Consider the following 23,279-nt stretch of genomic DNA (forward strand, 5'->3'; position numbering starts at 1 on the left):
CTATTTTAAGTCTTCTCAAATGATCTTTTCTGAATTTTTATTTAATATTTAATAATATTTAATTATTTTAAATATTCACAACTTTAGTTTTCATATAATACAAATTATTTTAATATATTATAAAATTGAAAAATTTATGAAACAAATGTTGTAAAAACCAAATGGAAGTTGTTAACATCAAAGAAGAATAAAAATAAATGTTTATTCATTTCCTTGACACAACTCAATGAATTCATTGGCAGTTTGATGTAGTATTCCATTTGCAAGAAAGAACCCTTTTCTAAACGGTTCACTGAAAAGTGGTTTAATACTCTTATTTGAACCCGATAAATGAATCGATTCGGTCCGATAATTCAGACCCGGTTAGACGGATGAATATTTCTATTCAAAACCATGATAAAACTGTGGCCCATAACATACACTCTACCGCTGCATGTGATATGACGACTTCATCTTTCTCTTCCATGCAATCGGAAGCCATAGCTGCATCTTCTTTCTTTTCTATTCCATTTCTATCCCTCCTCAAACCTCAAATTCACATAACCATACCCTTAACGGTGAAAACCCGAAACCATTTCATCCTCCAGGCACTCTCTTCTTCTTCACCAGCCAAAAACGTATGGAGAAGACCCGGAACGACCCGGTTTCACCGACCCAAAGCGCCTCAAAACCCGACATTTTTGGACCACAGCGTCGACATGGACGAACTTTTGGCTTCAATCTCCAAGACCCAAAACGAAAATGATCTTTTTATCCTTCTATCCCCATACAAAACCCGTCAACTCTCCATCCGTTTCATGGTTTCACTCCTTTCCCGCGAAAAAGACTGGCAAAGATCATTAGCTTTACTCGATTGGATCAACGAAGAAGCCCGTTACTCACCTTCACTCTTTGCCTACAACGTTGTCATTCGAAACGTTGTGAAAGCTAAAGAATGGGCTGTTGCGCATGGCCTGTTTGAAGAAATGCGTGAGAAAGGGTTAACACCCGACAGGTTTACTTATTCCACATTGATAACCTATTTTGGGAAAGAGGGTATGTTTGATTTGGCTTTATCTTGGCTTCAAAAGATGGAAAACGATGGGGTTTCTGGTGATCTTGTTTTGTTTAGTAATTTGATTGAATTATCAAGGAAGTTACGTGATTATTCCAAAGCCATTTCGATTTTTAATAAGTTGAAGAGATCAGGGATTGTGCCTGATCTTGTTTGTTATAATTCCATGATTAATGTCTTTGGGAAGGCTAAATTGTTTAGAGAAGCAAGGTTGCTAGTGAAAGAAATGAGGGAAATCGGGGTAATGCCAGATACTGTTAGCTATTCAACTATGTTGAATATGTTCGTAGAGAATTCTAAGTTTGTTGAGGCATTATCAGTGTTTGCTGAGATGAATGAAGTGAAATGCCCCTTAGATCTTACTACTTGTAATATCATGATTGATGTTTATGGTCAGCTTGATATGGCTAGGGAGGCAGATAGGCTGTTTTGGAGTATGAGGAAGATGGGGATTGAGCCTAATGTTGTTAGTTATAATACCCTTTTGAAAGTTTACGGTGAGGCCGAGCTTTTCGGGGAAGCAATTCATCTTTTCAGGTTGATGCAGAGAAAGGATATCGAACAGAATGTTGTTACCTATAACACGATGATTAAGATTTATGGGAAGTCGTTGGAGCACGAAAAGGCGAATAATCTCGTGCAAGAGATGCAAAATAGAGGGATTGAGCCGAATGCCATTACGTATTCAACTATAATATCGATATGGGGTAAGGCAGGGAAGTTAGATAGGGCTGCAATGTTGTTTCAGAAGTTGAGGAGCTCCGGGGTTGAGATCGATCAAGTGCTTTATCAAACAATGATCGTGGCTTACGAACGAGCTGGATTGGTTGCTCATGCTAAACGCTTGCTTCACGAGCTTAAGCAACCAGACAATCTCCCTAGGGATATAGCAATCACCATCCTTGCTCGTGCTGGTCGAATTGAAGAAGCTACATGGGTTTTCAGGCAGGCATGTGAAGCTGGTGAAGTAAAGGATATATCTGTGTTTGGATTGATGATTGATCTTTACTCAAGGAACAAGAAGCATGCAAACGTCATCGAGGTGTTCGAGAAGATGAGGAGTGCCGGGTATTTCCCTGACTCTAATGTGATTGCATTGGTGCTAAATGCGTATGGAAAGGTACGAGAGTTCGATAAAGCAGATGCTGTATATAAAGAGATGCAGGAAGAAGGTTGCGTTTATCCTGATGAAGTTCATTTCCAAATGCTTAGTCTGTATGGTGCCAGAAAAGACTTTAAGATGATTGAAACAGTGTTTGAAATGCTTGATTCAGATCCAAACGTCAATAAAAAAGAGCTGCATCTTGTTGTTGCTAGCATTTATGAAAGAGGAAACAGATTAAATGATGCATCAGAAATCATGAACAGAATGAATGAAAGAGGAATCCTTTCTTAATCAACTCTTTTTCTGTTTTCCAACAAATCTCTCAATTGTTGCTTTTGTAAATTATATTGCTCTTAGAGCACTGATTTTATTCTCATTACTTTGTAATGCAATACTTTAATTCTAGCTCTGTAATCTCCCTTCTTGTGAATTCAAATATACGAAAGTATACTGAAGTCAAAAAAAAAAAAAAAAAAGTTAGATATTTTTTCTTGGCTAAATTTGATGAATATGCCAAACATAAAAATGTTTGTGGTTTTGTCCTTTAAATCCCAGGTTTGATTCCTGTCCTTTGATGTTATTTCTAGTTGTTTTTTTTTTTTTAATGTTTATAACACATCAGTAGAATTTGGGTCTGGCAACATTCACTGGTGGCTCAATTTTTGGGGAAGCCTCCAAATTTCAGCAATTTAGAAAGGTTAGTATCCATGCTTTGGGGAAAAAACAGTGACGTAGAGGTTAAAATGGCGGGTCGTTCAATTTGCAAATATTGAGGCTAGGGATTGGGTGCTGGAAAATGTTCCTTGGCATATTCAAAATAAGCCCGTGGTTATTCGGAAATGGGAACCAAATCTTTAAGGGTTTGGATTTTAGTATGAATCAGATACCTGTTTGGGGTCATTTAAGCAATATTCCGCTTGAATTGTTTACTTCTAAAGGTCTTAGCTACATCGCTAGTGCTTTGGGAAATCCATTGTATATGTATGCTAAAGTGTGTTTTGAGATGAATGCGAATTTGGTTGTGCCTCGATTTGTTGAGGTTGAATTGCAGGATGGATCTGTTGCTTTTATTATTGTGGAGATGCCATGGATGCCTCATAGATGTTTGCAGTGTAATGTTTTTGGGCTCTTGACAAGTTTTGCCCAAAAATGAAATTGATTTCTAAGAAAGAGTGGGTTCCAAAGAGATTTATGGAGGAGAATTCTTCTGGTAAGATTGAAGAACCTTTGAATGAACAAATTGATAAAGAATTAGAAGTTGTAATGGCTGTGAATGAGTTACAGGGGAGTGCTTCAAGTATGGTTAAGAGGAAAACTTCGAAGGGTAAACGGAAAGCTGTTATTTCTGGTTCTGAAAATAGGTTTGAGATTTTGAATGATGAATGTGAATTGGAACAGATTGATCAAGGTCAACTGGGAGAAGATTTACTTAATCCTTTGGAAAAGGAAACCATGCCAGATTCTCCAAGGAGACCCAGGGGCAGTAGCTAAGGGGGTTGCACAACTTATGATGGGTATGAAAAATAAGGAGAGATCTCAAATTGACAGAGGGAAACAGAAGTTTATGGTGGGGATTACCACAAATGGAGGTGTGGCTTCCACTTCATCTTCATGAAGTTTCTTTCTTTGGAATGCAAGGGGTTTTAACAATTCCCTCAAACAGATTAGTGTTATGAATAGAATGAAGGAGTTGAGAGTTGATGTAGTCTGTTTGATTGAAACTAGAGTGAAGGAAAATAATGTGACTGCTGTTCGGAAAAGTGGTTTCAGGGGTGGAGGGGCATTAACAACTACAATGATGCTGAGAATAGAAGATTATGGTTTTTATGGATGGACTTTTTTGGAGGTTGCAGAGGTTGCTAACACAGATCAGACTATCACATGCATGATTAAAAGCTCTAATCAATTCTGGTATGTTTCTGAGGTTTATGGAAGTACTAATGGTTGTGAAAGGAGGAGGTTATGGACTCATTTGGAGACTAAGCACAATGTTGGTGATTCTTCTTGGTTAGTAGCTGGGCATTTTAACGTGATTGCCAATCCTCAGGAGAGCTCGGATTTTTCTGGAGTTTATAATTGGAGTACTGACATTAAAGAGTTAGAAGTTGTTTGGAAGAGCTTGAGTTAGATGATCATATGTTTAGTGGGCCACTTTTCACTTGGACTAACAATCAGCAGCAGAGCTTCTTGGCAAGGAAACTTGATAGAGTGCTTGTTAATTCTGCTTGGTTGCAGGGGTTACCAAATTATTTTGTTGAATTTCTTGCGCCTGGTGTATCTGACCACTGTTGTTCCATTATTGAATTTGACAAGCTTAGTCACTCACCTCCTAAGCCTCTTTGATTCTTCAACTTTTGGTAAGCATCCTTATTTCCTAAGCATTGTTGAGAATTCATGGCAGCAGCATGTTTAGGGAGATCCTATGGTATCTTTGTTTCTCGAGTTCAATAGGCTGAAAAAGGAGCTTAGGAAATTTAACTTGAAGTGTTACAGAGATATTACTGGAAAGGATCAGAAAAAAGAAAGGAGTTGGAGGAGATACAACTAGCAACCCTGTCTAGTAGTGTGAATGATAAATTGCTGGAAATGGAGAAGTGATAAATTGCTGGAAATGGAGAAGTGTTTATTCAAGGGGTATAAAAGTCTACTTGAGGCTGAGGAAAGTTTTTATTGGCAAAAATCAAGGATAAGGTGGATCCAGGAGGGTGATCAAAATACAAGGTTTTTCATAGTATGGTGGTAGTTAGGCATATTAGGCATACTATCAAGTTGCTTATTGATGACAATGGGAACAGACGATACTTTTGAGCAGATTTCTAAAGAGGCTGTTGATTTTTATAAAAAGCTTATTGGCTCTCCTGACAAGAATTGTTTTTGATTGTTCGCTTGATCTTCTAAAAGAACTACTGCATAAAACTTTTTCTACTGATGCTCAAATTGAGCTGGCAAAGCCTATTCCTATAGAAGAGATTACGGTAGCTATTTTTGAGCAAAATGGTGATAAGGCTCCTGGTCCGGATGGGTGCACTGCCCATTTTTTCAAAGTTGCATGGCATATCGTAGGCCCTGATGTGATTAGAGCGGTGTTGTTTTTTTTTTAATTACTCTAAGTTGCTGCCTGCTTTTAATACAACCACAATTGTATTGGTTCCCAAGGTTAAAAATCCTGGTCATATAAGGGAGTTTCGGCCAATCTCATGCTGCTCTGCCTTTTTGTAAGTGTATCACTAGGATTTTGGTTAAAAGACTTACAAAGCACTTACCTGATGTGATCTCAAGAAGTCAAAGTGCTTTTGTTAAAGGTAGAAGCATAACGGATAATATTCTTATGGCCCAAGAACTTGAAAAAGGCTATGGAAGGAAATCTTTATCTCCTCGATGTGCCCTCAAAATTAATTTACAGAAGGCCTTTGATTCTATTGATTTGGATTTTATTCTTGTTGTACTAGAAGCATTGGAGGTTCCTGAGTTAATGATTAGGTGGATTAGAGTGTGTCTTACCACACCAAGGTTTTCAATTTCTATAAATGGAGGATTGATTGGTTATTTTAAGGGAGCTAGGGGTATAAGACAGGGAGACCCACTGTCTCCCTATCTTTTTGTTATTTCGATGAATGATCTTTCAAGCTTGCTGGATTTAGCAGTTCAGAAGGGGATTTTCCAATTTCACCCTAAATGCCATAGGATTCATCTCACACATCTTTGTTTTGCTGATGATCTTTTAATCTTTTCAAAGGGTACTTTGGATTCTGTTGTGGGCATTTGGTGTGTGCTTCAAAAGTTTTATGATTTTTCTGGTTTAAAGCTTAACCCTGCAAAGACTGAAATTTTTGCTTCTGGGATTCTTGATGAGGAAATGGAGGATATTCTTAGAATCACTGGGATTAAAATGGGAAGGCTGCCAGTTAGGTACCTTGGTGTCCCTTTAGTGACCAGGAGGCTGACAGTTAAGGATTGTGCTCCTTTAATTGACAAAATGTCGGAGAGGGTTAATTGTTTTGTCAAGAAACTTTCTTATGCAGGGCGTTTGCAACTCATTCAATCACTGATTTTTAATGTGCAAAAATACTGGTGTACGCATTTCTTCTTACCTAAATCCGTCATTCATAGGATCAAGCAAATGTGTTTAAGACTCTTTTGGAAGGGCAAGGATCGTCCTGCAAAGGGAGCAAGGGTAGGATGGAGTTTCATCTGTCTTCCTAAGTCCGAGGGTGGTCTGGGGATAAAGGATTTAATCACATGGAATTAGGCTTGTATGGTGAAACTTATTCGAGAGATTCTTGCTAGAGGTGTGTCTTTAAGGAATACATGGTTGCATGATTATGTTTTAAAGGGGGCATCATTCTGGCAGGCTTCATTTCGACTAATGGGATCTGGCTGTGTAGGAAAATTTTGAAGCTTAGGGATATCTCTCTGAGTGTCTTCGGAGTTGAATCAATTTCCAATATCTGGGAGCAAATAAGGAGGAGAAGAGAGAAAGTGAAATGGGATAAGCAGGTGTGGCATGCTTGGAATATACCTAAGCACTCCATAATCACTTGGATGGCAATTCTTGACAGATTGCCTGCTAAGTAGAGGCTTATTTCTATGGGGCTTCATATTGAAGGAAGTGTTTTTTTTGGCTATGAGCTTGAGTCCAGGAACCATCTATTTTTTGAGTGTGTGGCAGAAGGTATTGAAACTTGGTTGCATTCATAGATGTGGAGGTAATTGGGATCATTGGCTCCGATGGGCATTGACAAGGTTAAAAGGAAAGTCCCTTCTTACTCTTATTTTGAAACTTGCATGGAATGCTTTTGTCCATCTTATTTGGGCAGAAAGAAATAGGAGGCAGTTCACAAGTCAGCAGGTTAGTGACCAGGATATTGTAAATAGCATAAAGAGTATTGTACAGATGAGATTGATAGGCAAAAATATTATTAGGGATGATGCTTAATATTAGACTGTGTAGGAGTTGGAGATTTCTTGACTGATTCTTTTACTCTTTGATGTAGCAGATTACTGCTTTCTTTGGATAATCCAAAATCATTTATCCAAAAAAGAGTGTAAACGAAATTGAAAAGTTTTATTTTGATTAAATTTGATTTTTACAGTTTTAAATTTTTTATTTAATTTTAATTTAAAAATATCACTACTCACAAAAAAATTGGCTAAGAGATTTTTTTCACTAGCAGGATGATTTGGGTAACGGGTATAGTTTAGTTACTACTTAAAGTAACAAAGTATAATTTAGGTATTATTTGCAACAAAAAAGAGTTAAATAATTTTTTGATGCTTGAATTTGACGACTATTCTCACATTGGGATTGAATTTTTTTTTTGTCCAAATTAAACCTTGAACTTGATAATTGTTACCACATTAGGGCTTGAACTTTTTTATCTAAGTTAAGCCTCGAACTTGATAATTGTTCCCATATTTAGGTTTTTAACTTTTTTTGTACTCAAGTTAGTCTTTGACATGTCCTTAAAAACCTTAAAGTTTGAGTCTTAAATTGGGAATAATTGTCAAGTTTAAGGATTAACTTGAATAAAAAAATTTTAAGTTTCAATGTGGGAATAATTGCCTAGTTCAAGTCCTAATGTAGAAACAATTATCAAGTTTAAAGCCTAGCTTAGAGAAAAAGAAATTCAATTCTCAATTCAGAAATAGTTATTAAGTTAAACTCCCTAATAGCGATTAAACCTAAATTATTTTTTTAATATCATGTATAGTTTAAGTACCAACAAAAAATATAAATTTAACCTCTAATATTTGGCACTTATTCTTTTTTAAGGTCATTTTGGCCAATTTTTAAAATTTAAAAATTTAAATGTTGAGGGTTAAAAGTTTGAGTGTTAAATTTACGTTTATGAAAAAAAAAAAAAAGAAACCAAAAATTTTGCTGATCTAAGTGAAACTGTGAAAGCCCACTCCATTCGGATTCAATCTGGACCAATCCCTGCAATCAAGTCCAAATTCGACCCCAAAATCAAAATTCACTTCATTACTCCAAAGTCGAAACATGACCATCGAGTTAAAGGACGATGGCTTCGCTGTCCTCTGCTTCTGTCTCTCTTGTCAGAACCCCAACTCACCTCCCCTGCTTCAGGTTCTCATATCTTCACTTCAATTGTCTTTATATTCTCTCTTACAAACCCTTCTGAGTGTCATTTCTTTATCTTAATTGAACCAATGAGATAAAAGTTGGAAACTTTGCAGATCAAATCATGGAAAGGTTCAGTCTTTGAACAGATATAGCAAAACCAAGACAACCCATTTGAGTATTAATTCAAGTCTTCGAATGTGTTCCATTGCTGCTTCTGATTCGCCACTCTCTACGTCAATGTATGAATTATCATCCAAGAAGGTATGGATTTGGACTGAAAACAGTCAAGTAATGACTGCTGCAGTGGAAAGAGGATGGGATACCTTCATCTTTTCTTCACAGAATCAAGGGCTTGCCAATGAATGGTCAAGTAAAGTAATTCCAAACTTAATCATCGTTGTTCCCTTTTTGTAATTTTTGCATTAAAATTGAATTTGATTGATGTTTTTTTTAGGTTAAAGACTTAAAGATATGGTTTGTTTCATACTATGTTACTTGGACTACGGATAGAAATGGTCAAATTTTGTAAGTTCTCAACGCATTTTGGTGGTAAAAGGCCCCTTGCTAGAAGTCGGACCCTATTAAAAATTTTATTCATTTTAAAAATTGGCCTCATGGCATACCACGTCATTGTCCGATTATTATGTCAGCTTTGTCAGTCTTTAACGGTATAAAAGATAAAATTTTAAAAGAAATAACTAATTTGCTCATTGATATAATGTATGGGGACTAATTTGCCTATTTTTTAAGTAGGGAGAGCAAAATGTAATCTGAGGGTTTTCATAGTACTTTTACCCATTTTGGTGCAGTTTGGATTGATATCCCTGTATTCATACAATTGAAGCGACATGGATTTCATATAGTGATAATGAAGTAAATGGTGTGGGGTTTTAGTTAAAGACTTTTATTGATTGATTTTCTGGGAGTTTTGTTGTTGAATTTACAGAAATTGCATTGATTGATCCTCTTTTCATTAAAGAAGGAGAGATTTTCGATAATGCCGGCGAAAGAGTTGCTACAATTTTTCAGGTTTCAACTCCCTCAGAGTTAAAGAAGCTCCACCCTGAGGCTCATCATGTAGAGAATGTTGTTATTGATTTACTAGATTGGCAGGTATGAGTGTCAGTGTTCGTTATGAATATGCATCATTCTAAACTTGTCTTGGAGTAATTTATTTGAACTATGTGTTTGAATTTGCATCCATTATGATATGTATTGCTCTTTATGCTTGGCTAAAGTTTAGTTCTATTTCGTTCTTCGGAAAAGTAACTAAATTTTTATCTCATCTATATATCACACTTGCAAAATGTCGTAATCTTGTTTATTTTTCTAGGTGATTCCTGCAGAAAATATTGTGGCAGAGTTCCAAGGCAGTAAAACGACTGTGTTTGCTGTCTCGAAATCACCTGCTGAAGCACAACTATTTCTCGAGGTATTCACGAGTTATCTTAGAAAATACAAGTATATCTTTGCAGTATTTGTGTTCCTTGTATATAGTCAAGTTGGATTTTCAATTGCATTTTCCATTCCGTAACTATCTTTTCGTTGTAGGCCTTGGAGCATGGACTTGGTGGGGTTGTTTTAAAAGTTGAGGTTGTCAAAGCTGTTCTTGATTTGAAGGTAAACTGCTCTAGTTCTGCATATTTGAGTTTATTGATGGTTGTTCCTTAACATGCTTTCAATTATCAGGAGTACTTCAATAGAAGGAATGAAGTTCACAACAGATTGAGCTTGACAAAAGCTACTATAACTCAGGTTCATGCAGTCGGAATGGGTGATCGGGTTTGTGTGGACCTTTGTAGTCTCATGAGGCCCGGCGAGGGACTTTTGGTACGCACGAAATCTTTCTTATCCATAAACTATCTTGGGATTCAGATGTTTCTGCTCTTATTAAGTGTAAGAACTACCATTCGACAGGTTGGGTCATTTGCTAGAGGACTTTTTCTTGTTCACTCGGAATGTTTGGAGTCAAGTTACATTGCAAGTAGACCTTTTCGAGTCAATGCTGTAAGTTTTGCCTTCACGCTTGGTTACAACTGTAGAAGAGCTCTTTAGCTTACGCTAGAGATTCCAAAAATGTCATGGCAGAAAGCAACTGATCATTTATCAGAGCAATTCACTTAGTTTTCATCTTTTCTTCTGAGTTCGGATATATCCAGAGGCATTTTCATGCCTTGCTTATCATGAAGTGTTACTTCTATAATGCAAATTCTTTGAAGAAGATCTCATGGAAATATGCAGGGGCCTGTGCATGCTTATGTAGCTACCCCTGGAGGTAAAACAAGCTATCTTTCCGAGTTAAAAGCGGGCAAAGAGGTGATTGTGGTCGATCAAACAGGCAAAATACGAACAGCTATTGTCGGCCGTGTTAAGATTGAGACCCGACCACTTATCCTCGTTGAAGCAAAGGTTTGTTTATCTCATACTCTTTCAACTTTTGGGTTTGCAACGATTAGAATGTTCATATCGAACTCGATATTCAGTATCCTAGATGCTACTCTATTTATTCTTTTGCTGCAGATAGATGCAAATGATCAAACCGTATACAGCATTCTTCTGCAGACTGCCGAAACAGTTGCGTTGGTTTGTCCGCATGAAGGTTTGCTTCGAAAGTCCATTTAGTTTCTGTTGGATGTTACGGATAGTGCTTATCATACCAGTTTAAGCTTTTCCGATCTATGATTCACAGGTAACAGAATGCAAAAGACTGTGATTCCTGTGACCTCCCTGAAAGCTGGGGACGAAGTTTTGCTAAGGCTACAAGGTGGGGCTCGACATACCGGAATAGAGATAAAAGAATTCATTGTCGAAAATTGAATGAATGAACAAGATGATGTTGATGGTGTAATTTGTCCATTTTCCAGGATTGTTTTCATCCATTTGAACGCCTTCAGATGAATTATAAATGTCAACAAGTTCTTCAATGGCATTTGATATGTTTGATAAATTCTTTTTTGAGTTGAAATATTCATCCAGTCTTGTTAAGTTGTAGTGGTTTATTTCAAATAGAAAAACTTCCTATTTAAAGTAGGAGTGGGGTAGACGGTACACCTTAGTATTTCTATTAGAGTTGCCGCCCGTTTCATGTTATATGAGGGGTTTTGGGTCTCTCTCACATAGAGTCAAATTATGATTACTTCTTGAATCTTTTGACCTAGTATTTTATAATATGATCTAACTCGATTTGATTTTTTTATTTTCCAAAATAAATTTTAATATTCTACACTAAACAATTTTCTCATCTCTATTTTGCCCTTAGTAAAATTTTGACGATTTTACCTTCGATAAATTTTTTGATGATTTTATTCCTAGTAAAATTTCGAGAAAATATGTTCAATATTTCATATCTCAATATGTTCACTATGACTGAATGATTTATTTTCATTTTGGGTTTCAAAATAGATAAAAATATAAATTCATTCTTTTGATTATTTTAAGTAATATATATATATATATATATATATATATATAGGATTGCAAATAGATCATTTCCATTTTCATTTTTGGAAATTTACATTCATTTACAAATGATTCCATTTTTTCATTTCGAAAAAAAAACATAATCATTTCTAAATGTTTTTCATTTCTCTTTTCCTATTTATTTTGTTCATTTCTATTCAAATTTGCAATTCAAATCTTTTTTTCAATGAGCTAGCGGAGGGACTGATTGGAGATATGTAATTAGGAATTAAATGATTTATAATTAAGTTCTAATTTTTTCACCTATTAATTATAAACTTATTTAGTCATGAAGTCATTCCACTATAGTATCGTGACTGAGCTATCCCCAATGACATACCATTACGAAAGTAACTACTCAGTGCTCTTTTAATGACCTTGTCATAAGTATGTTACCTTTATCAGATATCATTGATCTCTTTGGGATAATATTCGTTCTCCCAATATGATTTTATTTTATCTTATGGTAACCATTACATCTTCTTTCATAAAAAGTCAATTACTATTAAATAGTAATTAAGTCATTCATCACAAAGACGAAAGACCAATGACCAAGTTTACTTTTCATCAACCATGTAATGCCAATGGGAGGTCATCATTTATCCATGTCTCAGACCATGAATTTCACTATTCTGAATGACGTTTCGTACTGCAGAAGTCGTACATCCAATGCACTAACTTTCTGTTCCTTATCTATTCAAACTCAAGCTTTTACTTACATCAAAATGTACGAGTCACGCATACATAGTCTGCCATCCACTCAGGATTTAGGTATGCCACACTATGAATGTCACACGTGAATAAATCCACAAACGGATTCAAGATAATTCTATTTGGGTCCAGTTCGATATACTGTCAATCTAGTTAGTCACATCTATCTCTTTATTTTCTGGGAGTCATCCATTCCAATGCCCAAGACAATACATCTCCCCAATTGGACTTGATAGACGACATATTAGTCTTTCAATCGGTTTCCTCATTTTCGATTAGACTAGAGACATGTTTAGGTTCATTTACTAATGCAAACTGTCTTTTTGTATTACGATCCGACCATATAATACCACTTAATATTAGTTAAATATTAGACAACCAATAAGCAACAATTGCTTTCATTTTGCTTTACACGTGCAAAAATCATAGTGAGGACAATATACAAAATATTAGTGTAGTTAATGAATAATTTATTAACAAATTTGTTTTAAAAATTATAAGTATACTTAGATGAAAATACTACACTTAGTGTAGCAGATCTAATAATACCAACCTTGTAAAAATAACTCACAATTTGCATGGAGGAAGATACCCTGGCTTGGGGCACCTTTTTAAATAACAAACTACTCAAATTGCCGCATCCTAATGCTCTTGCTTAGGATGTTGCATAAATTGAGATAAAACATGCACATAGTATGCTAAATCTAGACGTGTAACAGTCAAATAGATAAGGTGACTCATTAATCGCTGACAAGATTCAAGATCTGTAATCAATTCTCCTGTAGCATGTGCAAGTGTCATGGGGCTAGAACTTTAGTTTCACAATCCGTTCGACCTTAGGTGGGTCTATCTTTTCAAATACACCTAAGTCAACATAACTACCACAAAGTGAAGATTCTCGTAAAATTCCTCCAAGGTACCAATTTATATAGTAGAATTAACTTAAGATAAAAGAATGCTTAAAAAAATAAAATAGCCACAGAAAAACAATGAACAAGAGAAGTTTAGTAAATGCTCTCAATTTAATATTCGCTCTCAAAGAATCTAGAAATGATGGATGATTTACAACTGAGGATGAGACTCTCTATTTACAGTTGAGCTCCCCCAAATCCAACGGTCTAGCTAAATTTACATCGACGGACGAGATGAAGCCTATCCCTACCCTACAATTAATGGATTTACAAGATTGCATAATCAAATTAAATCTAATCTTATTAGAAATGATTCCCCTCAATCTTCTAAGATTAATTTCCTTATTTACCAAGGTAGCCTAACTTTCTATATCTACTTCATTGGGCCACCTAGGCTTCAAATGGACTGACTTCTCCATCAGTTCTTTGAATTGGGCCAGTTCTATTGGGTCAAATGATCTCCATCTAACCGATAGACCTCCATGGGACGAATTTTATGCGATGGTTATGGGCTTTGAACTACGACTCGTGACACAAGTCTGTGGTTTTGTTCAATCAGAGAGCCAGTTGATTTGGCTCCCAATAATCGTACCCTAGAAATAATATCAAGTGCATACTTACATTAACACAAGAACAAACCTTGAGCACTGCGAGCAACCTCAATACCCAAAAAATATTTCAATACTCTGAGGTCTTTCATATTAAAACAATTACTAAGATAGACCTTAAAAAGCTTTAATGCAGTAAAATCATTACCAGAAATGATCAAATCATCGACATACACAAGCATATTAATCTGCATAGCACCCTAGTATATGTAAAAAGGTAACAATCAAAGTAAAATTGTAGGAAGCCATACCCCTTTAGATCCACAATGAGCTTGACAAACCAACAATAAGGTGTCTGTTTCAAATTATACAAAGATTTTCGAAGCCTACACATCGTACCCGAATTCGAAGTGTTAAACCTAGGTGGAAGTTTCGTATATACCTCATCATTAAGATCACCATGTTGAAAGGCATTGTGAACATCCATTTGATGAAGCTCCCAATTCTTTGATGCAGCAATGGCTAAGAAGGTTCAAACAATCACCATTTTTTCCATCAGAGAAAAAGTCTCATTATAATCGATTCCTTCAATCTGATGATTGCCAAGGACAACTAAATGAGCCTTCAATCTCTCAATGGTACCATCAGAGTTGTATTTTTTCTTGTACACCCATTTGCTATCCAGAGCTTTCTTTCCAAGAGGAAGAGACTCTATAGTCCATGTGCCATTAGCCTTCAAAGCCCGAATCTATTTTTCATAGCACTATGCCACCCCGTATCTTTCATAGCCTCCTTAAAAGACTGCGGCTCTACCCCATGCAGTTACTGCTACAAGAAAATTTTTATGTTTAGCGATAAATTTGTCACAATTAACGTAATGCTCTATAGGAAAAGACATACCTGAGGAAGGAGAGGGAGCGAGTGATACAGGAGATGAACTTTTCTTAATTATTGTATGTTTTAAAAAATCCTTCAATTTGGATGAGGGGATTTTTGTTCTCATACCTTGACCCATAAAGGAATCAAGAGAAGCATTTGAACCAGAAGTTGAGCCTTGCGAACCATTACTCGGCTGGGCAGCCACCTCTGTTGGCACATACTTTACTTAGACAGGAGGCAATCGTGTTTGTGGTGGCGAAGAGGGACGAGGCTCGCCACAAGCCTATACCATTCCCTATGGCGCCCCACCTTTATCCATAAAGCAAAAATCATCCAAAAAAATATTCGCATCCAAGTTATGTATAGGTTCGACATTAGCAGTGTCAATATCCAAGTATAAAAAAATATCTTCATAAAATCAAACATCCCTAGATGTAAAGAATCCTTTCTCTCCAAATCATATAACATCCAAACTTTTTTTCCCAAAAAGATGCCCAACAAATACATATTTTCAACTTCAACTCGCAAATTTGTCATTTTTTGCTTGTTAATTATGAGCAAAACACAATCAACCAAAAACACGCAAGCCATTATATGAGGGTGGAGAGCCAAACAGAATGTCATAGAGAGTTTTATTATAAAGTATACTAGAGGGATTTTTATTAATCAAATGTGCTGCAACTAAAACACACTCCCTCCAAAACATAATCAGCAAGTTCCCTTGAAAACGCAAAGCATGAGCAACATTTAAAATATGTTGACGTTTTCTCTCCACTCGTCCATTTTGTTGAGGAGTGCCAACACAAGAGGTTTGGAATAAGATACCATTAGCTAAAAAATAGTCCTTCATGCAATTAAACTCAGTACCATTATCACTCAGTACTATATTTATTTTCTTGGAAAATTGGCTCTTAATCATAACAATAAAGGGCATAAAAAATTGAAAAACCTCTGTAACCAATAAATACACCCATACAACACATGAAAAATCATCAACTAATGTAAAAAAAATATCTTGCTCCATAGGAAGTCGAGGGATTATAAGGTCTCCATAAATCATAATGTATTAATTAAAAAAATTTGGATGCTTTATTATTACTTAAAGAAAAAGACTCTCTAGGCTGCTTAGCACGATGACACACTTCACATGCTTTATTTAAATGTTTCCTACACTTGCTAACAAAAGGAAGTGATTTAATTACCTTTTCAGAAGGATGTCCCAAACGCTTATGCCATAGCTCCACCTAAGATGAACCTACAATTGAAGCCACTTTAACACTTGACATATACCGAAAGTAATAAAGTCCATCTCGTGTGTCACCCATTCTAATCCACTTCCTCGAATGTCGGTTCCGTATAGCACACATGTTAGATGAAATTTGGACAAGACGATTCATATCATCATCAAGTTGCGAAATCGAAATCAAATTGCAATGTAATTTTGGAACATAAAGAACATTATTAAGAGAAATTTTGTCTTTTAGTTTCACAATCCCTTTCTTGATTGCTAAAATACTTAGTCCATCTGGTAAACCAACAAGGCAAGCATTCACGTCATGAATGTCAATCAAAAAAGAAATATTTCTTGTTACGTGATTAGAAGCACCAATGTCAATTATCCAATAAGTATTATCAAACTCACCATTCAAGGGATTTATTTGAGTTTGAGGATTACCAAATGTTGCTACCAACGCTTGCCACTGCGCAACATTAAAACCAGGTAGCACCGCAATTGCCGCTGGGATAGGTGTAATATCCCGAATTAAGGCCTAATCAGAATAGTGGTTTTGTGACCACAAATCCGAGATAGAAATAATTATTTTATAATTATTTTAAGGTTTATGATATGATTGCATAATTGTGTGAAAATTTCGTGAAGAAATTTTTGGCATAACGAGTTTAATTTAAAGTTAGGGACTAAATCGAATAAGTTGCAAAACTTGCATTCTAGAAGTTTTTAGTATGAAATTGCTTTGAAATATTAATTATGAGGTCTTAAATGGTACTTTGACCAATTTTAAGTTCATGGACAAAATTAGGACATGGAAGGAATTTTTTTGAAAGTTTAGTAAGGAGGGGCATTTTGGTCATTTGGATATTAAATGAAATAAAAAGGGAAAAATAACACAAAATTGGTTATCATCTTCCTTAGTTGCTGCCGAATGCTCCCTCTCTCCATAGCTAGGGTTTCTTCAACTTTCAAGCTTCATAGTAAGTGATTCCAAGCCTCGTTTTTAATGATTTTTACGTTTTTGAAATCCTAGTAACTCGATATAGCTTATGATAGTAATATTTTGAGTTAGAGTTCATATTTGGAAAAATACCCATAGGTGAAATTTGTGAATTTTGATGTTTTATGATAAAATATGAGGTTTTAAATTATATTAGACAACTTGTGCTAGTCGGTTTTGAGTGAAAACGAGTAAAAGAGCTTAATCGGCAAAAATACCTAATAGTCATAAGTACATGTTAGAGTGAGTATTTGATGTTTCCATAGAAGGGAAAAGTTATCAGCATGTTATAAAACATAAGAATAAGGAATTAAGTTTAATTCCCGAGATTTGGGGCAAAAGTGTAAATATGTAAAAGTTTAGGGGTAAAATTGTAATTTTGCTAAAATTTGAATTAAAGACTAATTTGATAATGTGAGTATTAAATAAGCTAAATGTGTTATTTTAGATCAAGAAAGACGTGGAATCGACCCCAATCGAGGAAAAGAAAAGATTATGGACTAAATTGCAAAATCATTATATTTTGGTACCAAGGTAAGTTCATGTGTGAATAATGTAGCATAATTGTTATTTATAAGTTATTGATGTTAATTATATGATATTCTGATTATTATCATGAAATATATGCTGTGGTTATTTTCGAATAAAATGCAAATTATGTGTATTATTTGTTAAATATAAAGTGCTACCGAGTATTGGTTTCGGTATTTTACAGAAGATGGAAAGGATATGTGTTCGATGAAAATCCCGTTTGAACCTTAGGAATAGATTAGGATACAAGTGACATGTCACTAGGATGGTTGAGCATCCGAACTTGTTGAGTTGAGTCCGAGTTCACTTACTGATGCGAATGTTCGAACTCGTTGAGTTGAGTCCGAGTTCGTGAGATATAACTAGGCATCTGAACTCGTTGAGTTGAGTTCGAGTTTACTTATGGATGCGAACGCCCGAGCTCATTGAGTTGAGTCCGAGTTCACTTAGGGTCGGGTTACATGATTTCTTAATTACATATGTGGCACTTATGTGCAAATTATCCATGTATCCGAGTTATATTCCGATGTGTTCAACGGGTAAAATTTCTAGTGAAATGGAAGAACACTTAAGATGCATGTGACGTTTTGGTAAGTGTTGTGAAATGGACACTTTGGACAGGTATGTACTTAACCCTCGGGTTGAAAATAGATACAACAAGGATAAGGTGGTAAGATGATGAATGATGTTTAGAAATGTGATATATGTTTTGGTGATACTATGCTAAGGTTGTTTGGTATAATTGTATTGTTATGTTACTTGTTATTTGCATATGAACTTACTAAGCATTTATGCTTACTCCCTCCTTTTTATTTACTGTAGTTTTGAACAAGCCGGGTCGAGAATCGAGACAGGTCGAAGGTTCGATCACACTATCCGAAGGATATTTTTTGGTAAATGGCTTGTAAAACTTAAGTATGGCATGTATAGCAATATACCTATTTTGTGTAAATAATTTTGTGATATGGTGGTGATTTGGTTGAGAAAATGCTTGATAATGATAGGTCATGGAAATGACTAATTTAAACCATGTTTGATGTCATGGAAAGTTAATAGGTTATCTAGTCCATAAAAACTCATGAAAAGATGAAATTTGCCATAAACAGAACATTGCAGCAACACTGACGTGAGTTTGAAAATTTACTAAAAATCATAGAAATCGAATTTGGTGATGGATTAAATATGAAATTGAAGCCCAATATGTCTATTTTCACATAAAACAAACGAAACAGGTAAACGAATTATATGTTAGAAGATATTTGAATTTTTATGAAATAGGGCCAGAGTGATTTCTGGATCCCCTGTTCCAACTTTAGGAATTCACCATAAATTGTATAAAAATAATTAAGTGTTGTATTTTATATTCTTGGAATCCTTATTGAGTCTAGTTTCAGGATAAACAAACGGCACAGTCATATAAATTTTGCACAGAGAGATATATGGTTCGTAGTAAACAGAGGTCAGTCTAGCCAAATCCTGAAACAGGGGTAACTTTAACTAATAAACTGTACTAATTGGCCCAACCAAAAATTATATAAAAAATTTAGTAAATAGATATATGAGTATAGATTTAGGAAAAATTTACGGATCTTGATTTCGAGTTTCGTAACTCGAGATATAATTTTTCTTATAACTGTGACGCAGGTAAATAGAAAGATGTGAATGTAGAAACAAATGATTCGAAGTTCTTAATTTGATAAATTATGTTCGGTAATACCTCAAGCTCGACTCCGATGACGGTCTCGGGCGTGGAGGCGTTACAGTAGGAGATGCACCTATCGGACCATCAACCTTTGTTGCAGTAGTAGCATTTGCACGGAACCCCCCTCAACCTTGACAAGTAACAGGCGAAGGGCAAGAGGCAAGTGTCTTTCCACGAGCACAACTTGCACCCTTAGCTTCCGATTTGACTGTGGCGATGGTGGTGTGGTCATCTTAATTTGGTTTGTGGTACTACTCCTATTCGCCCTCTACTTCCTATAATATAAACTACTACTCTTATTCGTCCTCTAACTTCCTACAATATAGAAAACCATTCCTAAATTAAATTATCTCATAATACTTATATCTTTCCATAATAAATACTAAAGCAGTGTAAGTTGAATGTCTAATTCACAAAACTTATTAAAATTAATCTTTTGAGCTTACTTTTCTCCAATTGCTTTCACCTAATTCATGAAAAATAAAATATAAGTCAAAATAAAATAATTAAGGAGTTAAATAGCACAATTCAAAGGGAAAATATGACAAATAAATTGGAAATTATGCACTTATCATATTGACATTAAATTGATATGGTTAGATCGATTAGATCTATGTTTGATCAGTTAGTTCAATTAATGTTAGAAGTTTTCACTTAAATTAATGTTACTCACATAAGGACCAAACCTTTCAAAACGATCATATAAGGGCCAAACTTTTACAAAAGTGCTTAAATAAGAGCTTTCCACTCACTTGAATCTTAGTTTGTAATAGAAATTAAGTGAATGTTGATGTATTTAGAATAGAACACATTACAATTGAGTCAAATATTACTTGAAAGGAAATGAAATGAAAAATTAAAGCATAATTTGAAACTTGATATATAGCATTTGAAAAGTTATTATTCAAGCACTTTCGAAAATGTTTTATCCTTATTTGACCATTTTGAAAGGTTTAGCTTTTATTTAATTAAACCTTATGTAAAAAAATCCATAAAAAAAGTGAGCCCAACTTGAGCATTTAACCAATGATCGAATCGGCCAATCAGGTCGGTTGGATCGGAAATCGTTTAGGGTATCAATTCAAAGAATGATTTTGAACTGGTTAAATTAAGAACTGATACAAACCAGTTAAAAAAATCAATTGAACCGATTTTTTAATATATATTTTTTAATTTTAAAAATTTCAATGATTTTTAATTGATTCGACCAGACTAATTTTAAAAACATTAGGTTAGAGATGGAAAGAATTGGTGGCATCTCTAAATTGGTATTGGAGTTTTGTGACGGGTACCAACAATCTGTTTTCACCATGCACTTTTGTAGATTACGGTAGTTAACGATGATTCTCTAAACCCACTTATCCATAACTTTAATGCAATGGGATTATATTAAATTCGGAGAAAGTAGAAGAAAGAGAAAGTAGTTCACATGATTTCTTGCACATGGGGTTTTCCCACTTTCATACTTTCCTCTCTCACTTGAAGATATACTATCTGCTTCAATAATATACTAAATGTTCAACGCAATAGAAACAACAACATTATACTACAATAATAAGAATACTTGTAAAATACTGGATCTACTATTACCTATACTTGTATTTACTTCTTTAGTAGCTTTGCCCCTTGAAATGTGTGCTCCCAATCTTCCTCCCCCTTTTCCATTAATCCACCACAATTGGGATTTTGGTGACATGCCAATTTTATGGACGTATCCATCATAAATGGTTAAAATACCGTCCAAGTTTTTATGTTAAGAGTATCTCATATGTTACATCAATTTCGTCTATTTTTAGGGGGATTGGCAGAGATAAACCCCCTTCAAATAAAAAAAAAATTTGTCATATTAATTTTTATATTTTTAAAAGTTATAAATAAATAAATGGTTAAATTATACTTTTTACACTCAAAATGATAAAATGATAATATTGTATTTTAGCTCTCGAAAAAATACAAAATTTAATTATGTTGCCTTCCCTCAAAAATAATTTCTGGCTTTATTCCTGTTCATTTGTATTATTAAAAACCAGTTATTTACGTTAACATGAAGTATACGCGGCACACCATATGTTATTGTTTTGTTATTCCATCAACTATACTCGTTTTTAACGGTCCAAATAGATGAAATTTTTAATAGAAATGACCAGTTTACTAAAGTACATGAATTGATTTACTATTTTCCTAAATAGAGGGAGCGAAATACAAACTGAGTGGTAATAAAATACCTCCACTTTTTTATTTGTATGGTTTGGGGTATTATCATATATATTATATTTATACACTATTAACTGTTAATTGTGATGATAAGAGAACTAAAATTCGAATAGCAATCCTCTTCATTTTCTATAACATATTCCATGCAATTTCTTGAATGTTGATTGTACTGCAATCAGGTATGATACCCAAGCAACAACAATAATTTGGAGAGAATCTAATATTTATTTCATGGCCCATGTTACTTGCCAGAGCTGGAAGCACATGTATCTTAATACATTTTATTCTTTTCCTTATATTATATTATGATTCTATAATATTCAGATTTGAAAGTAAATGTGGTATATAAATATTTATCTTTTATTAAAAAGTTCATATAGTTATAGAATTTGGGTCATGCCAACATGCATCGAATTCAAATATAAACATTAATATTATAAAAGAAAAAATCTGAATAACATAGTAAAGATACAACTTAGTAAATATATATCAAAATTCATTGAAAGCATGGGAAGAAAAATGTATTATTCAGAGACAAACAACCCCTACATGATGGATGGTGAGACAAATATGTTCAATTCTATAAAACCAATCTATATATAAAACCAAAACAAGAATGTGAAAATCGACACAAAAACTGGCAATTAAACCAAAGCTGAAGTACATAATTAAGAACAATGTGGCACTGGTTCTTAATTCAATGGAAATTTGATTGATTGGTCAGCCCAAGGCCAGAAACCTTGCTGTTCATCACCATCTTGGTTAAACATATGGCAAGCCAAGCTCTGATCTTGATGAACCACTTGGTCAAGTTTTAGGCAATGGAGGCTTGGTTTCGATGAACCATGAAGAAGTTGAGTCATTGTTGTTGCAGGCCTTATGGCTAAGTTCATATCATAATTGTTTTCGCTTCCATTGCTGCACCATGAACCCTCGTTTTCGTTCTTGATCCTGGTTTCATTTGAATCTTTGGTTTTCAAAGACAATAGCTGCATCAAAGCAATTTACCCTTGAATTCAATATGAATTTATACCCAAATCCCCTCATCTTCAAAACCCTAAATATGGATTACTGTGTTAACTTTTAATTTTACCTGTGCAGTAAGTTTCTTGTTTTGAGCTTGAAGGGCATCATTGTCAGCTTTGGCAGTTTGATATAGTTTCTTCAAGGCGTCATAATCTTTTTCCAATTGCTTGTTTTTCCATCTAGCCCTCCTGTTTTGAAACCAGATCGCTATTTGCCTTGGTTTTAACCCTAAGTCCTTAGCCAACTGCAATTTTCTTCCAGGTTCAAGCTTGTTTCCCAGCTCAAAACTCTTCTCCAAAGCCTTCACTTGGTCCATGTTCAGCCTCTTCTTCTTCTCCCCACCATGTGATCCATCATCATCAGAGTATTCATCATCATCTCCATGGCCATGCACTTCCTGATGAGACTTTCCAACACCTGAGAAAGAGAAGACACATTGGTTTAATTTGTTCATCATGAACATACACACATGGATTAATATAAACGAAAAAGATGGATGGAGAAACATACCACCATGGAAGAGTTGAGGAGGGCATGGAAGGAGGGAATAAGGGGAAGGGAAATGATTTTGATCTTCATGGAGGGTTTGAAACATGAAAGCATGAGGAGGGAAAGCCATGTCAAAAGCTTATTCATGCACTTGGGTTCTGAGAGGGTTAACAAGAGGTAGAGGGAGAGACAGAGGGTGGGGTATGGATTATATTGGACTGACGCTCTCATGGTTGACAGGTTATAAGAAGAAGACATGGGAAGGGCGGTGATGGGGTTCAGACTGACTGAAAGACAGCGATTTTTAGGGTGAAAAAATTGAGAGACAGGCAGA

At 35.0% G+C, this 23,279-nt stretch overlaps 3 protein-coding genes across 4 annotated transcripts; 2 read left to right on the forward strand and 1 right to left on the reverse strand.

Moving 5' to 3' along the window:
• Positions 1-347: 347 nt before the first annotated feature.
• On the forward strand, positions 348-2,604 carry LOC108472897 (pentatricopeptide repeat-containing protein At5g39980, chloroplastic). The gene has a single exon (XM_017774464.2). It carries the CDS (start codon positions 372-374, stop codon positions 2,448-2,450), a length of 2,079 nt encoding a protein of 692 aa, XP_017629953.2. The 5' UTR covers positions 348-371; the 3' UTR covers positions 2,451-2,604.
• Positions 2,605-8,053: 5,449 nt separating this feature from the next.
• Positions 8,054-11,191, forward strand: LOC108468335 (uncharacterized). Its single transcript, XM_017769229.2, has 10 exons — positions 8,054-8,247; positions 8,358-8,614; positions 9,191-9,357; positions 9,578-9,676; positions 9,796-9,864; positions 9,934-10,074; positions 10,162-10,251; positions 10,486-10,653; positions 10,765-10,843; positions 10,934-11,191. Exons 1-10 carry the CDS (start codon positions 8,183-8,185, stop codon positions 11,059-11,061), a joined length of 1,263 nt encoding a protein of 420 aa, XP_017624718.1. The 5' UTR covers positions 8,054-8,182; the 3' UTR covers positions 11,062-11,191.
• Positions 11,192-21,925: 10,734 nt separating this feature from the next.
• LOC108483636 (homeobox-leucine zipper protein HAT7-like) lies at positions 21,926-23,279 on the reverse strand. Of its 2 annotated transcripts, XM_017787144.2 has the most exons (3): positions 22,967-23,200; positions 22,524-22,873; positions 21,926-22,419 (listed from the first exon to the last, which is right to left on the reverse strand). In XM_017787144.2, the coding sequence occupies exons 1-3, from the start codon at positions 23,073-23,075 to the stop codon at positions 22,123-22,125; spliced, it is 756 nt and encodes a 251-aa protein (XP_017642633.1). In that variant the 5' UTR covers positions 23,076-23,200; the 3' UTR covers positions 21,926-22,122. The 2 variants fall into 2 exon arrangements, with proteins under 2 accessions (XP_017642633.1, XP_052887083.1); XM_053031123.1 differs by having other exon boundaries at positions 22,524-23,279.

This window comes from Gossypium arboreum, chromosome 7 (assembly GCF_025698485.1).
Source record: "Gossypium arboreum isolate Shixiya-1 chromosome 7, ASM2569848v2, whole genome shotgun sequence".
Classification (NCBI taxonomy): Eukaryota; Viridiplantae; Streptophyta; class Magnoliopsida; order Malvales; family Malvaceae; genus Gossypium; species Gossypium arboreum.

Bases quoted from the DNA above. Each gene is read 5' to 3' on its own strand.
- LOC108472897 (XM_017774464.2), top strand. From the start codon at position 372: ATGAATATTTCTATTCAAAACCATGATAAAACTGTGGCCCATAACATA.
- LOC108468335 (XM_017769229.2), top strand. From the start codon at position 8,183: ATGGCTTCGCTGTCCTCTGCTTCTGTCTCTCTTGTCAGAACCCCAACT. The intron at 8,248-8,357 runs GTTCTCATATCT...GAAACTTTGCAG, and splicing joins ACTCACCTCCCCTGCTTCAG to ATCAAATCATGGAAAGGTTC. The intron at 10,252-10,485 runs GTAAGTTTTGCC...GGAAATATGCAG, and splicing joins GACCTTTTCGAGTCAATGCT to GGGCCTGTGCATGCTTATGT.
- LOC108483636 (XM_053031123.1), bottom strand. From the start codon at position 23,075: ATGGCTTTCCCTCCTCATGCTTTCATGTTTCAAACCCTCCATGAAGAT. The intron at 22,420-22,523 runs GTAAAATTAAAA...GCTTTGATGCAG, and splicing joins ACAAGAAACTTACTGCACAG to CTATTGTCTTTGAAAACCAA.